Source organism: Neovison vison, chromosome 5, assembly GCF_020171115.1.
Source record: "Neovison vison isolate M4711 chromosome 5, ASM_NN_V1, whole genome shotgun sequence".
NCBI lineage: Eukaryota > Metazoa > Chordata > Mammalia > Carnivora > Mustelidae > Neogale > Neogale vison.
The window spans coordinates 82,601,265-82,617,047 of record NC_058095.1 but is presented as its reverse complement, the minus strand read 5'-3'; the positions used below and the strand labels follow the sequence as shown (position 1 = coordinate 82,617,047).

Below are 15,783 nucleotides of genomic sequence, written 5' to 3'. Positions count from 1 at the left end.
AGTTATCCTAAGGTGTATCAGAGCTATGGGTTCATTTGTACTGTCCTTATTCTTGGTAGGAAATGGAATGTAGACATAGAAATAACTTGACCCTTTCCCTGCCACTGTCTTTGCTTCATCCCTTCCCCATCTTTTACCTTAGTTCTACCAAGTTGTTGCCACCCTTTTTGAATGCTTCAAAAAGTCATAATAACCTGTGATAAGGTTCTTTGTTACAAAATGTTTTTACCTCCAAATCATCTTTTGCCATATTAATTAGGAATGCTTGACAATGAAAACAAAAAAGTATGTTTTGTTAGGTCCAAAAATTATAGTTGATTCCTAGGATTAAATCATGAAAAAACAAAAAATGTTGCTTATTGTTCATATATTTGACTTTTATTAAAGTGCAGTATTCTTAGGTTATGTCTGTATCTTTGGTTTCAGCGATGTACCTACAAAAAAGGCTACTACTGTTCCTCAAGTTGAGTCAAGAGACTCCTCCCAAGAATTTTATAGTACGTCTTTGCCTCCCTATGAAGACAACCAGAATCTTAGAAAAAGAATTAATAAATCAAGATGTATAATCTGTAGTAAACTAACAGAGGTGTGGATTTTTATATCTTATTTCAGTTTTTATCTAGGTTAACAGGGATAATTTTAACTTTTCAGTGTTTTTATATGCACTGCCATCTACTAATAATGCCCTGGATGTTAAGGGGAAGGATAAGGATATGTTAGAACTAACTCTCTTAGGAACAGATACCCCATTTGCATGCTATGGAAAGTATACTGCTGTTTCCATGAAATTGAATATGCTCTCAAACAAAGCACTAGTTCTGTGGTGAATTTTGTTCTTACTAATCACTCTAAATAAAAGTATAGGTTCAGGATGTGAAAGATGCAACCAATGCTGGTACAAGAACATGTAGAACAAGTGGAGTGTAGGTGTGTTGATACCCTCACATTTCTTAAGTGGTATTGCCATCTTTCCAGTTGCTAAAAGAAGAAACATTCATACAGGCAGTCTTCACTTAACGCAGTCCTTGGTGACTGAATTTGGTGTTTCCCAGAGCCTTGCAAATTGAGGACACGATTTTATCTTAGTTACCACAGAACTGAGCAAAGCAAGAACCACCTTGCTTGTGTATATACAGATACCATCCTGAATATGGTAATACTATTTCTTTAGTCCCTTTCATAAATTTTCTAGGGCAATGAAGTTTAATACCAGAAATTCCTAATCCATTTCTTTGAAGAAGGTCATATCAAAGTCTTCTAAGCTAGTTCATTTCTTCCAGTTCTTAAGTGTCTATGGAGAAGTTAATACTGATTTTATAGGGGTTTTTTGTTCTATGAATCTTTTTCTTTTGTAAAATCAGTTTTATAAAGAAATCAGAGATAAAAATGGAAGAGTGACAAAATGTGCTTTTTAGTCTTTTCTCTGAATATTTCTTCCACTGAGAAATTACTAGAGGTTGTTTTTTTTTGTTTTGGGTTTTATTTGGAGTGGTGGGGGGAGTTATATTTTTGTCTCATTGCTTACTGTGTTAATCTGACTCATTTGTTTAATAAATTCTGGCTTTTCTTTTAGATTCGCCATGAAGTCAGCGTTAATAATGTAATACATAAACTGTGCAGTAACCAGTGCTTTAATAAGTACAGGTTAGCCAATGGTCTGATAATGAATTGCTGTGAACAGTGTGGAGAGTACTTGCCCAGTAAAAGTGCTGGAAACAATGTCCTGATCATTGAAGGTCAGCAGACAAGATTTTGCTGCCAAGGTTGTGTCAATGAATATAAACAGGTAATTCTTTTCAGTGCATTTTAAATGATCAAGTATACAATATCTTCTTCCTCTTAGCTTACATTAACCAAATTTATCTTAGAATCTCATTTAGTTCCATTTTTGTCGATCTGTCATTCAGCTCTCCTCTCAAATGAGTTTTGAAATCTATTGGTTATTCTAAGCTAGTTTCCTTCTCTTCTTAGAGAATAGGTATTAACTTTTCTTCTCTCTCTCTCTCTCTTTCTTTCTTTTTTTTTGGGGGGGGGTATTAACTTTTCCTAAAGGTTTGGTAGAATTCACTTATGAAGCCAGTCCTGGACTTTTGTTGAGAGTTTTTTGAATATTGATTGAGTTTTGGAAGATTATATTTTTATAGGAATTTACCTATTTCTTCTAGGTTGTCTGTATGTTGGCATATAATTTTTTGTAATTTTTCTTAAAATCTTTTGTGTTTCTGTCATTATTCTTCATTTCTGATTTTATTTGAGTTTTCTTTTTTTCTTGATGAGTGGCTAATGCTTTATCAATTCTATTTTATCTTTTCAAGTGGTCTTTTCTATTATGTGTTTAATCTCTGAATTTATTTTTACTCTTATTTTCTTCATTTTACTGGCTTTGGACTTGCTTTGTTCTTTTTTCTAGCTCTTAAGTTTATGGTAGATTGAGATTTGTTTTGCTTTTTTAAAGTAGGCCTGTGTTGCTATAAACTTTTCCTCTTCGCTAAGATCTGGGACCATCTTCATTTATCATTTTCATTTATCTCCATATTTATTTTTATTTTCTCTTCACATCTTCATTGACCCATTCATTGATTGTTTAGTAGAATGTTTTTTAGCCTCCATCTATTTTGTTTTTTCCCATTTTTCTCTTATAATTGACTTGTAGTTTCATACTCTTGTTCTCAGGAAAGATGCTTGATATGATTTCAGTCTTTTTTTTTTTTTTTTTTAATTTTTTTTTTTTTAAGATTTTATTTCAGTCTTAAATTTATTGAGACTTATCATGTGATCTGTCCAAGCGAGTGTTTTCTTGTGTTCTTAAAAAGAATGTATTCTGCTGATTTGGGATGGAATGTTCTGTATATACCTGTTCTACCCATCCAGTCTAATGTGTTATTCAAAGCCATAGTTTTCTTGTTGATTTGTAGTCCAGATGATTTATCCATTGATGCAAGTGAGGTGTTAATGTCCCCTCTATTAACTCTATTACTATCAATTTCTCTTTTATTTCTGTTAACACTTATTTTGTATATTTATGTATCCTGTGTTTGGTGCATAGATATTTACAATTGTATGTCCTTTCTTGCTGTCATCCCTTATGGTTTGATGGATTTCTTTAATGTTACGCTTGAATTCCTTTCTCTTTATTTTTGTGTATGACAAGTTTTTGATTTGTGGTTACCATTCAGTTCATATTTAACATCTTACATAACAGTCTTAGTATAGCAGTCTCTGTTAAGTTGATGGAGTTGGTGGTTGCATTATTTCAAATACATTCTGAAGGCATTTTTACTTCCTTTCCACAGTTTATGTATATGATGTCATATTTTACTTACATCCTTTTATTTTGCATATTCCTGGACTAATTTTTGTAGATGCAATAGATTTTACTACTCCATACTGACTTTATAAGTGATTAATCTACTACCTTTACTATGTATTAGCTTATACGTGTGAATTTTTTTCTTTTCGTAATTTTCTGCGACTTACAACCTTTTCTTTCCAGTTAAAGAATTCTCTTTGGGGCGCCTGGGTGGCTCAGTGGGTTGGGCTTCTGCCTTTGGCTCGGGTCATGATCCCAGGGTCCTGGGATAGAACCCCGCATCAGGCTCAAGCCTGCTTCCTCCTCTCTCTCTGCCTGCCTCTCTGTCTACTTGTGATCCCTGTCAAATAAATAAACAAAATCTTAAAAAAAAAAAAAAAAAAAAGAATTCTCTTTAACATTTCTTGTGGGGCTCCTGGGTGGATTAGTCAGTTAAATGTCTGACTCTTGGTTTTGGCTCAGGTTGTGCTCTCAGGGTCTTGGGATTGAGATCTCCATTGGCCTCCATGCTCAACCAAGAGTCTGCTTCCCCTCTCTCTTTCCCTCTCCCCCTACTGTCCCCCGACATATATTCTTTAAAGTAAATAAATCTTGGGGCGCCTGGGTGGCTCAGTGGGGTAAAGCCTCTGCCTTCAGCTTAGGTCATGACCCCAGGGTTCTGGGATTGAGTCCTACATCGGGCTCTCTGCTCAGCAGGGAGCCTGCTTCTTCCTCTCTCTTGTCTCTCTACCTACTTGTGATCTCTGTCTGCCAAATAAATAAATAAAATCTTAAAAAAAAATAAATAACGTAAATAAATCTTTAAAAGAAAGAATTTCTGGAGTGCTTGGGTGGCTCAGGCACTTAAGCTTTTACTTTCGACTTAGGTCATGATCCCAGGGTCCTGGGATGGAGCCCCGTGGGGAGTCTGCTTCTCCCTCTCGCTCTGTCCCTACTCTCCACTCTTGTGCTTTCTCTCTCTCTCAAAGAAATAAATAAAATATTTATTAAAAAATTCCCTTTAACATTTCTTGTAAGACTGATTTAGTAATGATGAACTCTAACTGTTAGTATGTCTGGGAAACTCTCCTATTCTGAATGATGATCTTGTTGGGTAAAGTATTCTTGGTCATAGGTTTCTTCTTTCAGCCCTTTGAATATATCATACCACTATCTTTTGGTCTGCAAAGTTTCTGATGAAAAATCAGCTGATAGCCTTAGGTTTCCCTTTTCTGTGACTATTTTCTTTTCTTTAAAAATTCTGTATTTATTATTACTTTTTGTCATTTTCATTATTATGTGTCTTGGCATGGACCTTCTCGGGTTCATCTTGTTAGGGACTCTCTGTGCTTCCTAAACCTTTTTACTTCCCCAGATTAGGGAGGTTTTCAGCTATTGTTTATTGAAATAAGTTTCTTTCTGGCATCCTTACACTGCAAATGTTGTTATGCTTAATGATGTTGCTAACCTTTTCTTCTGTTTTTTTTTTCTTTTTTCTTTTTTCTTTCTGCTGTTTAGCTTGAATGATTGCCAGTACTCTTTCAGATTGCTGCTCTGTTCTGCTTCTTCTAGTCTATTTCAGTTACTGAATTCTTAAGCTCTGACTGGTTCTTTTTTGTATTTTCTGTTTCTTTGCTGAAGTTCTTACTGAGCTCATCTACTCTTTTCTCAAGTCCAGTGAGTATCCTTATGAGCATTACTTTGACTTCTTTGTCAGGCATATTGCTTATCTCCATTTCATTTAGCTTTTTTATTGTAATTTTGTCCTCTTCTTTCATTTGGGCCACATTCGAATCTCTGTCTCACTTTATCTAATTTTCTGTGTTTGTTTCTCCATATTAAGAAGGTCAGCTACATATCCTCGTCTTGAAAATGGTGGCATTATGTAGAAGTCCTGTGGTGCCCTATAACACAATTTCTCCTAGTCACCAGAACCAAATGCTCCAGGGATGTCCCTTGTGTGGGCTGTGTACCCTCTGTTGTAACTGAGCCACAATTCCCTTTAGCCACACACCTATAGTGACCCACTTTGTTTGCTGTGGGTGCACTAGGCAGGGTTTGCTCTGGGTGCTCTTAAGGAACCTGTCATGGCTGCTGCTTGTGGTCTCATTGATGGGTGGGGCAGCCATCAGCCTAGCAGTCTGCAGTTTCCCTTTCTGTCACAGCTATAGTGTATCAAAGGGCAGGTCTTGCTCCCTGTGCTGCCACCTAAGATTTCCAGCTACAAGAATTGTAGGCATGGTGGGTGGGCTTATTTACCCCCACTTTCCCAGGGCGGGAATCACTTTAGAGTGGTGTCAGTCCCAGCTGAGGCTTCCTGGTTGGATGGGCAGGGCACACAGTGCTAGCAAGGTAGATGGAGAGTATTTGTGTTGGCTCTTGCAAATGACCAGATATCTAAGCCAGGGGTGGGAGGGAATGGTACCCACCAGCACTTTTCTTAGAGTAATCTGTAGATCCTGCCCCTCTGGCACACATTCTCAGACAAGTCAATAAATCTTCGTATGTACCTCAGATGCCTTTCAAACTGTTACTTCTCTTCTATGTCTCAGGTCATTATTTAGTATGCTGCCTCTTGAAGGGTGAGGACTTGGTTTCCTATCACCCTCCAGCTGTCCTGGAGTTAAGCACACTGAATTTTTAAAGCTTCCAGAGTTAAGCCACACTGGTTTTTTGTTTTGTTTTGCTTTGTTTTGTTTTTCTTTTAAGGGAAAAGCATTGCTTTTTTTCAAGCAGAGGTGAGCCAGATACGATGGTAGGAATATAGGGGGTCAGGGTCAGGATATAGGAGCACACCTCACTCTGTGGCCAGACATCCCAAGAGGGTGCAGAGGGATGGATAGGGCTAATGAGCCCTAGCACAAAGACCACACAGCCTCCTCTCGTGGGAGGAGCCTCTCCTAGGAGTCTCTCCCTACTCCTGTAGGGGGAGAGGGTGGGGTGCAAGGAAAGGGGCCTGTTCCTATAGTGGTTCATATAAGTGCCACCGATTTATTTATTTATTTATTTATTTAAAAAGATTTTATTTATTTATTTATTTGACAGACAGAGATCACAAGTAGGCAGAGAGGCAGGCTGAAAGAGAGAGAGGAAGAAGCAGGCTTCTTGCCGAGCAGAGAGCTCGATGTGGGACTCGATCCCAGGACCCTGGGGTCATGACCTGAGCCGAAGGCAGAGGCTTAACCCACTGAGCCACCCAGGCGCCCCAGTGCCACTGATTTTTAAAGCTTCTGGAAATAACCCCTGCTGGTTTTTAAAGCTCTACATTACAGCAACTCATCTTCCCAGTGCAGATCCCCAGTGCCAAGGGTGCTCTGTGTGGGGTCTAAGCCTTTCTTCTCCACACTTGTGAGGTCCCTTCTAGTTGTGGTTAGTTACACCAGGTATTTGGTTCCCAGGTACATCTCTTTTCAATGTGAACTTCTATGATTAGCCATGGAAGATATGTTCTGCCGTCTTTAGGTAATTTCTAGTTAGTTGTGTTGGGTATAGCTGTTCTCTGTTGCATCCATGGAGCAAGGTGAGCTCAAAACCCTCCTACTCTGCTATCTTCCATCAATTGGTACCATATAATTTTAATGGGAAAAGTAAGATCTTTTTAACAAGGTTGGATGCATTTTTGGTTATTTGGAAATAAATGAGCTTTGACCCCATTTTTTTCCCCATACAAAACAATTTATTCAAGATGGGTTATAAATGCAAAACCAGGAATATTCGTAACCCCTATTTTACTGGATGAGGATATTAGTGGTTAGGTTAAGGGAAAAGTAACCCTGAAGTGTACAAGACTTATAGAAGAAACAATAGGTGTCTATAGTTAACTTTTAAGTTTTTAAAGAAAGACTTCTATATGTTAGCTTTATTATTTTCTTTATATGTACCGTACCGCATTTTTAGTAAAGCTTTTGGATGTGGCTTATGGAAGAGAACAATGAACAGTTTAAAATAGGCAAAAGTGGGGACGCCTGGGTGGCTCAGTGGGTTGGGCAGCTGCTTTCGGCTCGGGTCATGATCCCAGTGTCCTGGGAGCGAGTCCTGTATCGGGCTCCTTGCTCGGCAGGGAGCCTGCTTCTCCCTCTGCCTCTGCCTGCTGCTCTGTGTGCCTGTGCTCGCACTCTCTCTATCTCTAACAAATAAATGAATAAAATCTTAAAAAAAAAAAAATGGCAGACTTTCTTTTAAAAAACAAATAAATAGTAAAATAGGCAAAAATGGGGCGCCTGGGTGGCTCAGATGGTTAAACGTCTGCTTTCAGCCTAGGTCATTGTCCGGGATCCTTTCAGCCTAGGTCATTGTCCAAGTCCTGCGTGGGCTCCCTGCTCCTTGGGGAGCCTGCTTCTCCCTCTAGCTCTCTCTCTCTCTCTCATGAATGAATAAAAGTCTTTAAAAACAAAATAGGTAAAAATGATTTAGCATAGATGTTATCTTTTCAGAAGAGTACATGGCAGGGCACCTTGGTGGCTCTGTGGGTTAAAGCCTCTGCCTTTGGCTTCAGTCATGATCCCAGGGTCCTGGGATCCAGCCCCACACAGGGCTTTCTGCTCAGTGGGGGGCTTGCTTCCCACTCTCTCTCTCTGCCTACCTCTCTGCCTACTTGTGATCTCTCTTAAATAAATAAAGTCTTTAAAAGAAAAACAACAAAGGAGTGCATGGCAAAAATACAGTGAACTCATTTGGTAGTGAACCAGTATTTTTATAAGGTCTTAATATTTTTTACAAGTATTTTTTTAATGGATGATTTACTTATATCTGCTTAGACCATGACTTTTTGTTAAAGGCAATGAGTTCATAAACTTTACAACATGTAATGAATATCACCTGAAGAGCATGAAGCTTGCACATAGATGATCCACTTTTTACTCCTAAATGAAAACAAACAGAAGTAAAACCAAAATACACATAGTCAAAATAGGCAGCAATTATATATCCAGACTTTCTTGAATTACTATATTGTCTGCCACTCATCCCCAAGAGAAAGTCTCTCCATTCTGCTACGTATATCTCAGTGATGCAAAATACCTCATAAGCAGTTGGCAAATACAAGAATATTTCCATAAAATATAGATATTTTATAAATGATGTACCTCCCCCCCACCACCACATTAATGGTTAGTGACAGGCCTTTTCACAATAAAAAGTCTTAGTAATAGAAGAAGACTGTAAGGAAAAACGGAAATCTTGCAGTTAGTGGTTTATCTAAGAATAGCATACACAGTTATAAATGTAAAGATTGAATCTTGATTTTACCCAATGACCTAACCAGGGGTCATTTTTTTTTCCCCTAAGGACATTTGGCAACATCTAAATACTTTTCATTATCATAGTTGGCATCCACTGGTAGGGGTTGGGGATGCTGCTAAACATCCTGCAATGCACAGGACAGGCGCTCAGAATAAAGAATTTTCTGGCTCTAGATGTCAATAGCAAGACAGTTAAGAAATCCTACAACCAGAGGATAAATAGGTGGCTGGATGGTACACATGGTAAATACACTGAAAAGGAGGAAAACTAAATTTCTATCTTCCTCATTGAAAAGCCAATTTGTGGGCGCCTGGGTGGCTCAGTGCGTTAAAGCCTCTGCCTTCGGCTCAGGTCATGATCTCAGGGTCCTGGGATCGAGTCCCGCATCGGGCTCTCTGCTCAGCGAGGAGCCTGCTTCCTCCGCTCTTCCTGCCTCTTTGCCTACTTGTGATCTCTGTCTGTCAAATAAATAAATAAATAAATAAAATCTTTAAAAAGAAAAAAAAAGAAAGAAAGAAAAGAAAAGCCAATTTGTGATGCCTGAAACTGGGAGGAAAAGCCAGTAAATTAGTGATAAAACATATTACTTTGAGATTTGGACATAAACACCAAGTGAATCAACTAATAGTGGTAAAAGTGATTAACTTCTGGGAAAGCAGAAATGGTAAAGGTGGAAGGGGAGTGCTGTTTAATTAATCAGATATCGCTTGTTGATTTATATTAAATGTATATTCAATTTTGATTGAATAAAACGTTTAAAATATGTTAAATGTTTAAATGTTTAAAATATGTTAAAGATACTGAAGTTCAGTATACCCTTACTTATACCCCAAGTAAGATTTGACCTCAGTCCAAAACCTTAGTTTGCTCTCTTGCATCTGCCATGAATATTTAATGATACATGTGCTTTATTGTCCTTAATAAGCGGTAGGTTCCTTGAAGCCAGGATCTGTATCTCATTCAATTTAGTAGTTTTCAGAATTAGTAGCCTTATATGTGGGGTGACTTAACCACCTAACTGGGACACTTCTGAGAGTGAAAAGAGATTCTGTCAATAAATACAGTGCTCTTCATCTTGGTACCTTTCTTTCCAGTGTTTTAGTTAAACTGGTGCCTGCTCACCTGTTTTTATTTAGCCTCAGTTTTCTTTCAGGTCATCAGTAAAAATTTTGGTTTTGAGAGATGTAGTATTGCACTAGGGTATTTTTGAACTTCATTTTCAGAGAATTTCAGTTGAATGTCCCCAAAAAGATGCCTGAAGACACAAATAGGAAAAGATATAACCAGTTTAATCTTGGAACCTAGAATAATCAGAAAACCCATGAGCCACCTTTGTCTTATTATCAGTTCTTGATATTAGAGCATATTCAGTAATTATCAAATGATCACAGGTATCATTGTTAGTGTTCATGCCAATAATAATAGCTAACATAATTTTACTGTGGTGCCAGATACAGTTTTACATGTATTTTTGCATTTGATCATCTAAACAGTCTCCCTAGTTAGGTACGGTTGATATCTTCATTTTATTGCCCAAGAAATTGAAGCTTCATTGGTCAAGTAACTTGCCCAAGGTCAGACAGTTGGGACATGGCCCATCCATTGAGAATTCTGGCTATAACAAGTTGAATATCTGTTCATTACTGGAAACTCAGGAAGGAGAAACAAGACTAAGTAAGCTTGGGTTTGGTTATATAAAAGATAATGCTAACTATAGTAATTGGCTCTCTTTTGGCCTTTTTATATGCCTTTTCAATACAGTTTCATCCAATCCCATAATTCAGTGATAAATATTGGTAACTTCCAAAATACATCTGTAGATGGTATTTCCTTCTTTCCTTTTTTCATTTTAATTTTTTCCATTTGTGTGTAGATCTTTTTTCAATTTTAGACTAATATATCCATCTGTAATCTCCATTTGAATGTTCACAAATACCTCAAATTCCTTGTCTAAAACTGAAACTCCAGACCTGTTTTCGCTCTGTTTCCTCTATCAGTAAATGATCCCACCATTCAGTCAGATGCCCAGGCAGAAACTTAGGGTCATTCTTACTCCTTCCTCTTCCTTAGCCTCTGGAGCCACTCAGTTACCAATAATCCAGGTATCTCTCAACTGTATCCTGTCTCTCCTCCTATAGCTCTAGATGTATAGATGCCATCATCTCTTGCCAGAATTAAACTACCATAGCTTCTTTTTTTTTTTAATAAGATTTTATTTATTTGACAGAAATCTCAAGTAGGCAGAGAAGCAGGCAGAGAGAGAGGAGGAAGCAGGCTCCCTGCTTCTGTTCCTATAGTGGTTCATATAAGCGCCACTGATTTATTTATTTAAAAAAAAAAAAAAAAAGATTTTATTTATTTATTTATTTGACAGACAGAGATCACAAATAGGCAGAGAGGCAGGCTGAAAGAGAGAGGAAGAAGCAGGTTTCTTGCCGAGCAGAGAGCCCGACGTGGGGCTCGATCCCAGGACCCTGAGATCATGACCCGAGCCGAGCCGCAGGCAGAGGCTTTAACCCACTGAGCCACCCAGGCGCCCCTAAACTACCATAGCCTCTGATTGTCTCTGTATCCTTGGTCTTCCTTACAGTTAGAAATACATAATATGGGCTCGGTCCATTAAGCGTCTGCCTTTGGCTTGGGTCACGATCCCAGGGACCTGGGATTGAGCCCCACATTGGGCTCCTTGCTCAGTGGAGGGCCTGCTTCTCCGTCTCCTCCCTGATTTTGCGTGCACGTGCTCTCTCTCTGTCACTATCTATCTCTCTCAAATAAATAAATAAAATCTTAAAAAAAAGTGGCTCAGTGGATTAAGCCGCTGCCTTCGGCTCAGGTCATGATCTCAGGGTCCTGGGATCGATTCCCGCATCGGGCTCTCTGCTCAGCGGGGAGCCTGCTTCCTCCTCTCTCTGCCTGCCTCTCTGCCTACTTGTGATCTCTCTCTGTCAAATAAATAAATACAATCTTTAAAAAAAAAAAAGAAAAAGAAAAAAAAAATCCATAATGCAATCAGAGCAACTTTCTAAGTATGAAGTTGATTATGTTGCTTCTGCTTTTTTAAATTCATGCTGCCAGTGTTGCTTTCAGGGTGAAATCAAAACAAAACTTTTAGTTGGTTTGTTTTGTTTATAGAATTTATTTTATAGGTAGGAGGGGCAGATAGAATTTAAGCAGACTCTGCCCTGAGAACAAAGCCCGATGCAGGGCTTGATCTTACCATCCTGAGATCATGACCTGAGCCAAAATCAAGAGTTGGACACTTAACCAACTGAGCCACCCAGGTACCCCAAGGTTCTTAGTTTTTTAAACATTACCAAATGCAGTGTTCAAGTTGTGCTGTATACAAAAATATTACAGCTAATAGAGTGCCATTTACATTGTATACATTTTTGTTATTTTGATTTTTTTTTTTAGATTTTATTGACTCTAAAATCAGTTAGGCGTTTTTATTAAATGGAATCACACAGTATGTGATACTTTGTGACTGGCTTTTACATAGCATACTATTTTCAAGGTTCTTTCATGTTGTAGCATATAACTTGTTTTATTACCAAATAGTATTCATTATATGGATAACACCCACATTTTGTATTTATCTATCAGTAATGGACATTTGAATTTGAATTATTCCTACTTTTTGGCTATTATGATAATGTTGCTATGAATAATTTGTACAATTCTTTGTAGACCTGCATTTTCATTCTGGTATTGGTGGGTCATATGGTAACTAATTAAGAAATTGCCAGGCTGGGGCATCTGGGTGGCTCAGTGGGTTAAAGCCTCTGCCTTCGGCTCAAGTCTTGATCTCAGGGTCCTGAGATCTAGCCTCTCATTGAGCTTTCCGCTCAGTAGGGAGCCTGATTCCCCCTCTCACTCTGCCTGCCTCTCTGCCTACTTGTGATCTCTCTCTCTCTCTATCTTTCAAATAAATAAATAAAATCTTTAAAAAAGAAAGAAAGAAAGAAATTGCCAGGATATTTTACAAGGCACATGTACCATTCTACATCTGCACCAGGAAGGTTTCAGTTTTTTCACATCTTTTCCAGGACTTGTCATTATATATCCTTTTTTTATAGCCATCATAGTGGTTGTGAAGAGATGTGTGGTGGTTTCAACTTGTAGTTCTTTGATGACAGATGATTAGCTTTTCATGTGCTTATTGGGCATTTGTATATACATCAGTTTTAAAGATCTTTTTATTTATTTATTTTGAGAGAGAAAGCATAAGTGGAGGGGAGGGGCAAAGGGAGAAGCAGGCTCCCTTCTGGGAGCCCAACCGGGGTTCAATTTTAGGACCTTGAGATAATGACGTGATCCGAGGGCAGACGCTTAACTGACTGAGCCACCAAGGTGGCTTTCTTTCAACAAATCTAAGATAAAATTGTAATCTATTTCTCCTCAGATGATGGAAGCAAAATCAAAAAATTTGTCAGCATCAGAAAACAGAAAAAGGCATGCTATTAGAGAAGAAAATGAAAGAAAATTATATGGGCCATTGAATACTGTTTTAGAAAACAAAGAGGGAATACCGAATAAAAAGGAAAAGACTCCAGAGCTACAGGTTTTGGCAGAATATAGCACAGATACATCACTGATCAAACAGAGTGTGAATTTAACTTCTTCAGTGTTAACCATAGCTGATAAATTTCAAGAGCCACTGGAAGAGAAAAAACCAGAAGACTGCATTATATCAGTTGTACTTTCTACAGACCCAGGTACATGGCCCCGAGTTTTAAATACTAAACAACGGGACATTCTTGTTGAAAATGATCCACTTCAAGTAAGAAATTTTAACTTTCCAAAAGACAGTACAGGGAGGAAATTTTCAGAAACTTACTACACACGAATTCTTCCAAATGGTGATAAAACCACTAGGTCCTGGTTACTTTATTCGACTTCAAAAGATTCTGTGTTTTGTTTGTATTGCAAACTTTTTGGGGAGGGGAAAAATCAACTGAAAAATGAGAATGGGTGCAAAGATTGGCAGCATTTATCACATATTCTTAGCAAACATGAGGAAAGTGAAATGCACATCAATAATAGTGTTAAGTATTCAAAATTAAAATCTGATTTGAAAAAAAATAAAACTGTGGAATCTGCAGGACATGGATTACATGAGAATGAGAAAAATGATGGTGTGCTGCTGTTGTACACATAATATACCTTATGTGGTTCTTGACATAGTAGGGGCTTAAATTTATTCAGAAAAGATCTGTACCATTTTTGTTGGGAGGATCCTATAACTCAGCAGTTTGTTAGCAATAAGTATAATAGCAAATAGTAAAGAATGTTTCTGTTCCAAATTCTAAAACTAATTGGATTCAATAGTAGTTAATGCAGATATGAATAAAGTCAGTTGTTACGTTTTCATTCTGTCAATTCACACCTTTTAAAATTCGCATTTGAGGGTGAACATTTAACATGTTTGGTTAATTTTCTGTTCTGATTACTTTGCAAGGAGAAAAAGGCTTCAATTTATCACTACTAGTTTGAACAAGATACTATGTGACTGTTCTCTTCATTATTAAAGTAAAAACTTTCAGAAACAGTTTGAAAGTAGAATGGAATCTGAAACTGCAGCTTTTTGCTATTATACCAAATAGCTGTGATTTATTTCTTTTGGGCAAAACATTTTTTTATTATTTGAGCAAAACAGCATTATTTGTTACATTATATATTAAGGTGATTAGTCTGCATTTTCTTGGTCTTAATTTATAAATGTTTTAGCTTCTATTGTATGAGAACTAGAAGAATAAAGCGTGTAGATCTATTTTTATGTTAGCACAAATCTGAGAAATACTACAAATATATTAAGTCAACCTTTAGGTATTGTGGCAATTTTTTTTCTTCTGAAGGAGACTAAATGCTTAAATTTGAGAAATACACTAATGAAAATTAAGGATCCTTGTTTTTTTCAAAAGAACACTGTTCCCATCACTATATTTAGTAATTCTCCCTTTGTATCTGATTTCGGATACCAACTTTATCATATATTAAATTCTTACATATACTTAGGTTTTGTCTCAAAGCTGTGGAATAAAATGGCATATGAGTAACAACTAGAGCAGAATAAGGTGCATTCTTTTTGTTGGGATAACACTAGGAGTACTTGTAGACTCTGTGATGGCCGTGGATAAAATTAATTTTAGAATACCTAGGAAAATCATTCTCATTAATTTATAACCATTATGGTTTTTGACACTGGACCGTTTCAGTCTTCCAGAGTTGGATTTGAATGAAGCTTTGGGATGTTTTCAAAAAATCCAGTTTACTCTTGGAGGCCTAAGAGGATACTCTAGAGAATATAACGCAAGTTTTGAATTTCCTTTCCAAATGATTAGTGGGCTCATTATTTTATTAAAACTTAACAATTAATTGAATGATATTATATTAGATAGACCCTTGGTATCTGTGGTTATCTGAGTAAACTAATGAAATCAACCAGTGGCTACTTAAGATAATTTGCTTAAAACATTGAATTTATGGGGCACCTGGGTGGCTCAGTGGATTGGGCCGCTGCCTTCGGCTTGGGTCATGATCTCGGGGTCCTGGGATCGAGCCCCACATCGGGCTCTCTGCTCAGCAGGGAGCCTGCTTCCTCCTCTCTCTCTGCCTGCCTCTCTGCCTGCTTGTGATCTCTGTCTGTCAGATAAAAAAATAAAATCTTTAAAAAAAAAAAAAAACATTGAATTTATGCATTGAGAAAACAAAATTAAATCATCTCCTTTAAATTCTCTCATTTCTGAGACACCTGGGATGCCTCAGGCAGTGAAGCATCTGCCTTCAGCTTGGGCATGATCCCAGCCAGGGTCCTGGGGGCTCCAGTCCTGCATATCATAATCGTTGCTCAGCGGGGAACCTGCTTCTCCCTCTGCATGCTGCTCCCCCTGCTTCTGTGTATGCACCCATGCTCTCTGACAAATTAATAAAATCTTTAAAAAATTATTTCTTCAACATACTGCATACCGATAAGGCACGATAAACTCTTCATATTGTAATGAAGTAAATGTGAAAAATTCAAAAGATGTAGATGCTGGGTTTATCCATGTTCCCCTAAATTTCATTCAGCTCTTAGGTATGTGAAATTTTTCATTATAAAATGTTGAGGGAAAAATTAACTAAATTCAGAACATAGTAAGAATATCTCTAGGGAGGAGAATAATGTTTTTTCCATCATCAGGTTTTTTTAAATTATAAAATTACTATGTTGTTACTACAGAAGGAAGGAAGAAAACAGTTCAGTCTTGTTTATC

General features: G+C 37.5%; 1 protein-coding gene across 6 annotated transcripts in view; it reads left to right on the top strand.

Moving 5' to 3' along the window:
- The window catches only part of ZMYM5 (zinc finger MYM-type containing 5), a 40,525-nt gene extending 25,936 nt beyond the window's left edge, over nt 1-14,589 (top strand). For 4 of the 6 annotated variants that reach the window (XM_044249377.1, XM_044249374.1, XM_044249376.1 and 1 more), the window contains exons 6-8: nt 427-586; nt 1,574-1,786; nt 12,933-14,589. In XM_044249377.1, the coding sequence (XP_044105312.1) occupies nt 427-586; nt 1,574-1,786; nt 12,933-13,688 (1,129 nt within the window). In that variant the 3' untranslated portion in view covers nt 13,689-14,589. Of the gene's footprint in view, nt 1-426; nt 587-1,573; nt 1,787-12,932 lie in introns of those variants that run through there. The other 2 variants (XM_044249379.1, XM_044249378.1) reach the window with 2 other exon arrangements.
- The last annotated feature ends 1,194 nt before the right edge of the window (nt 14,590-15,783 follow it).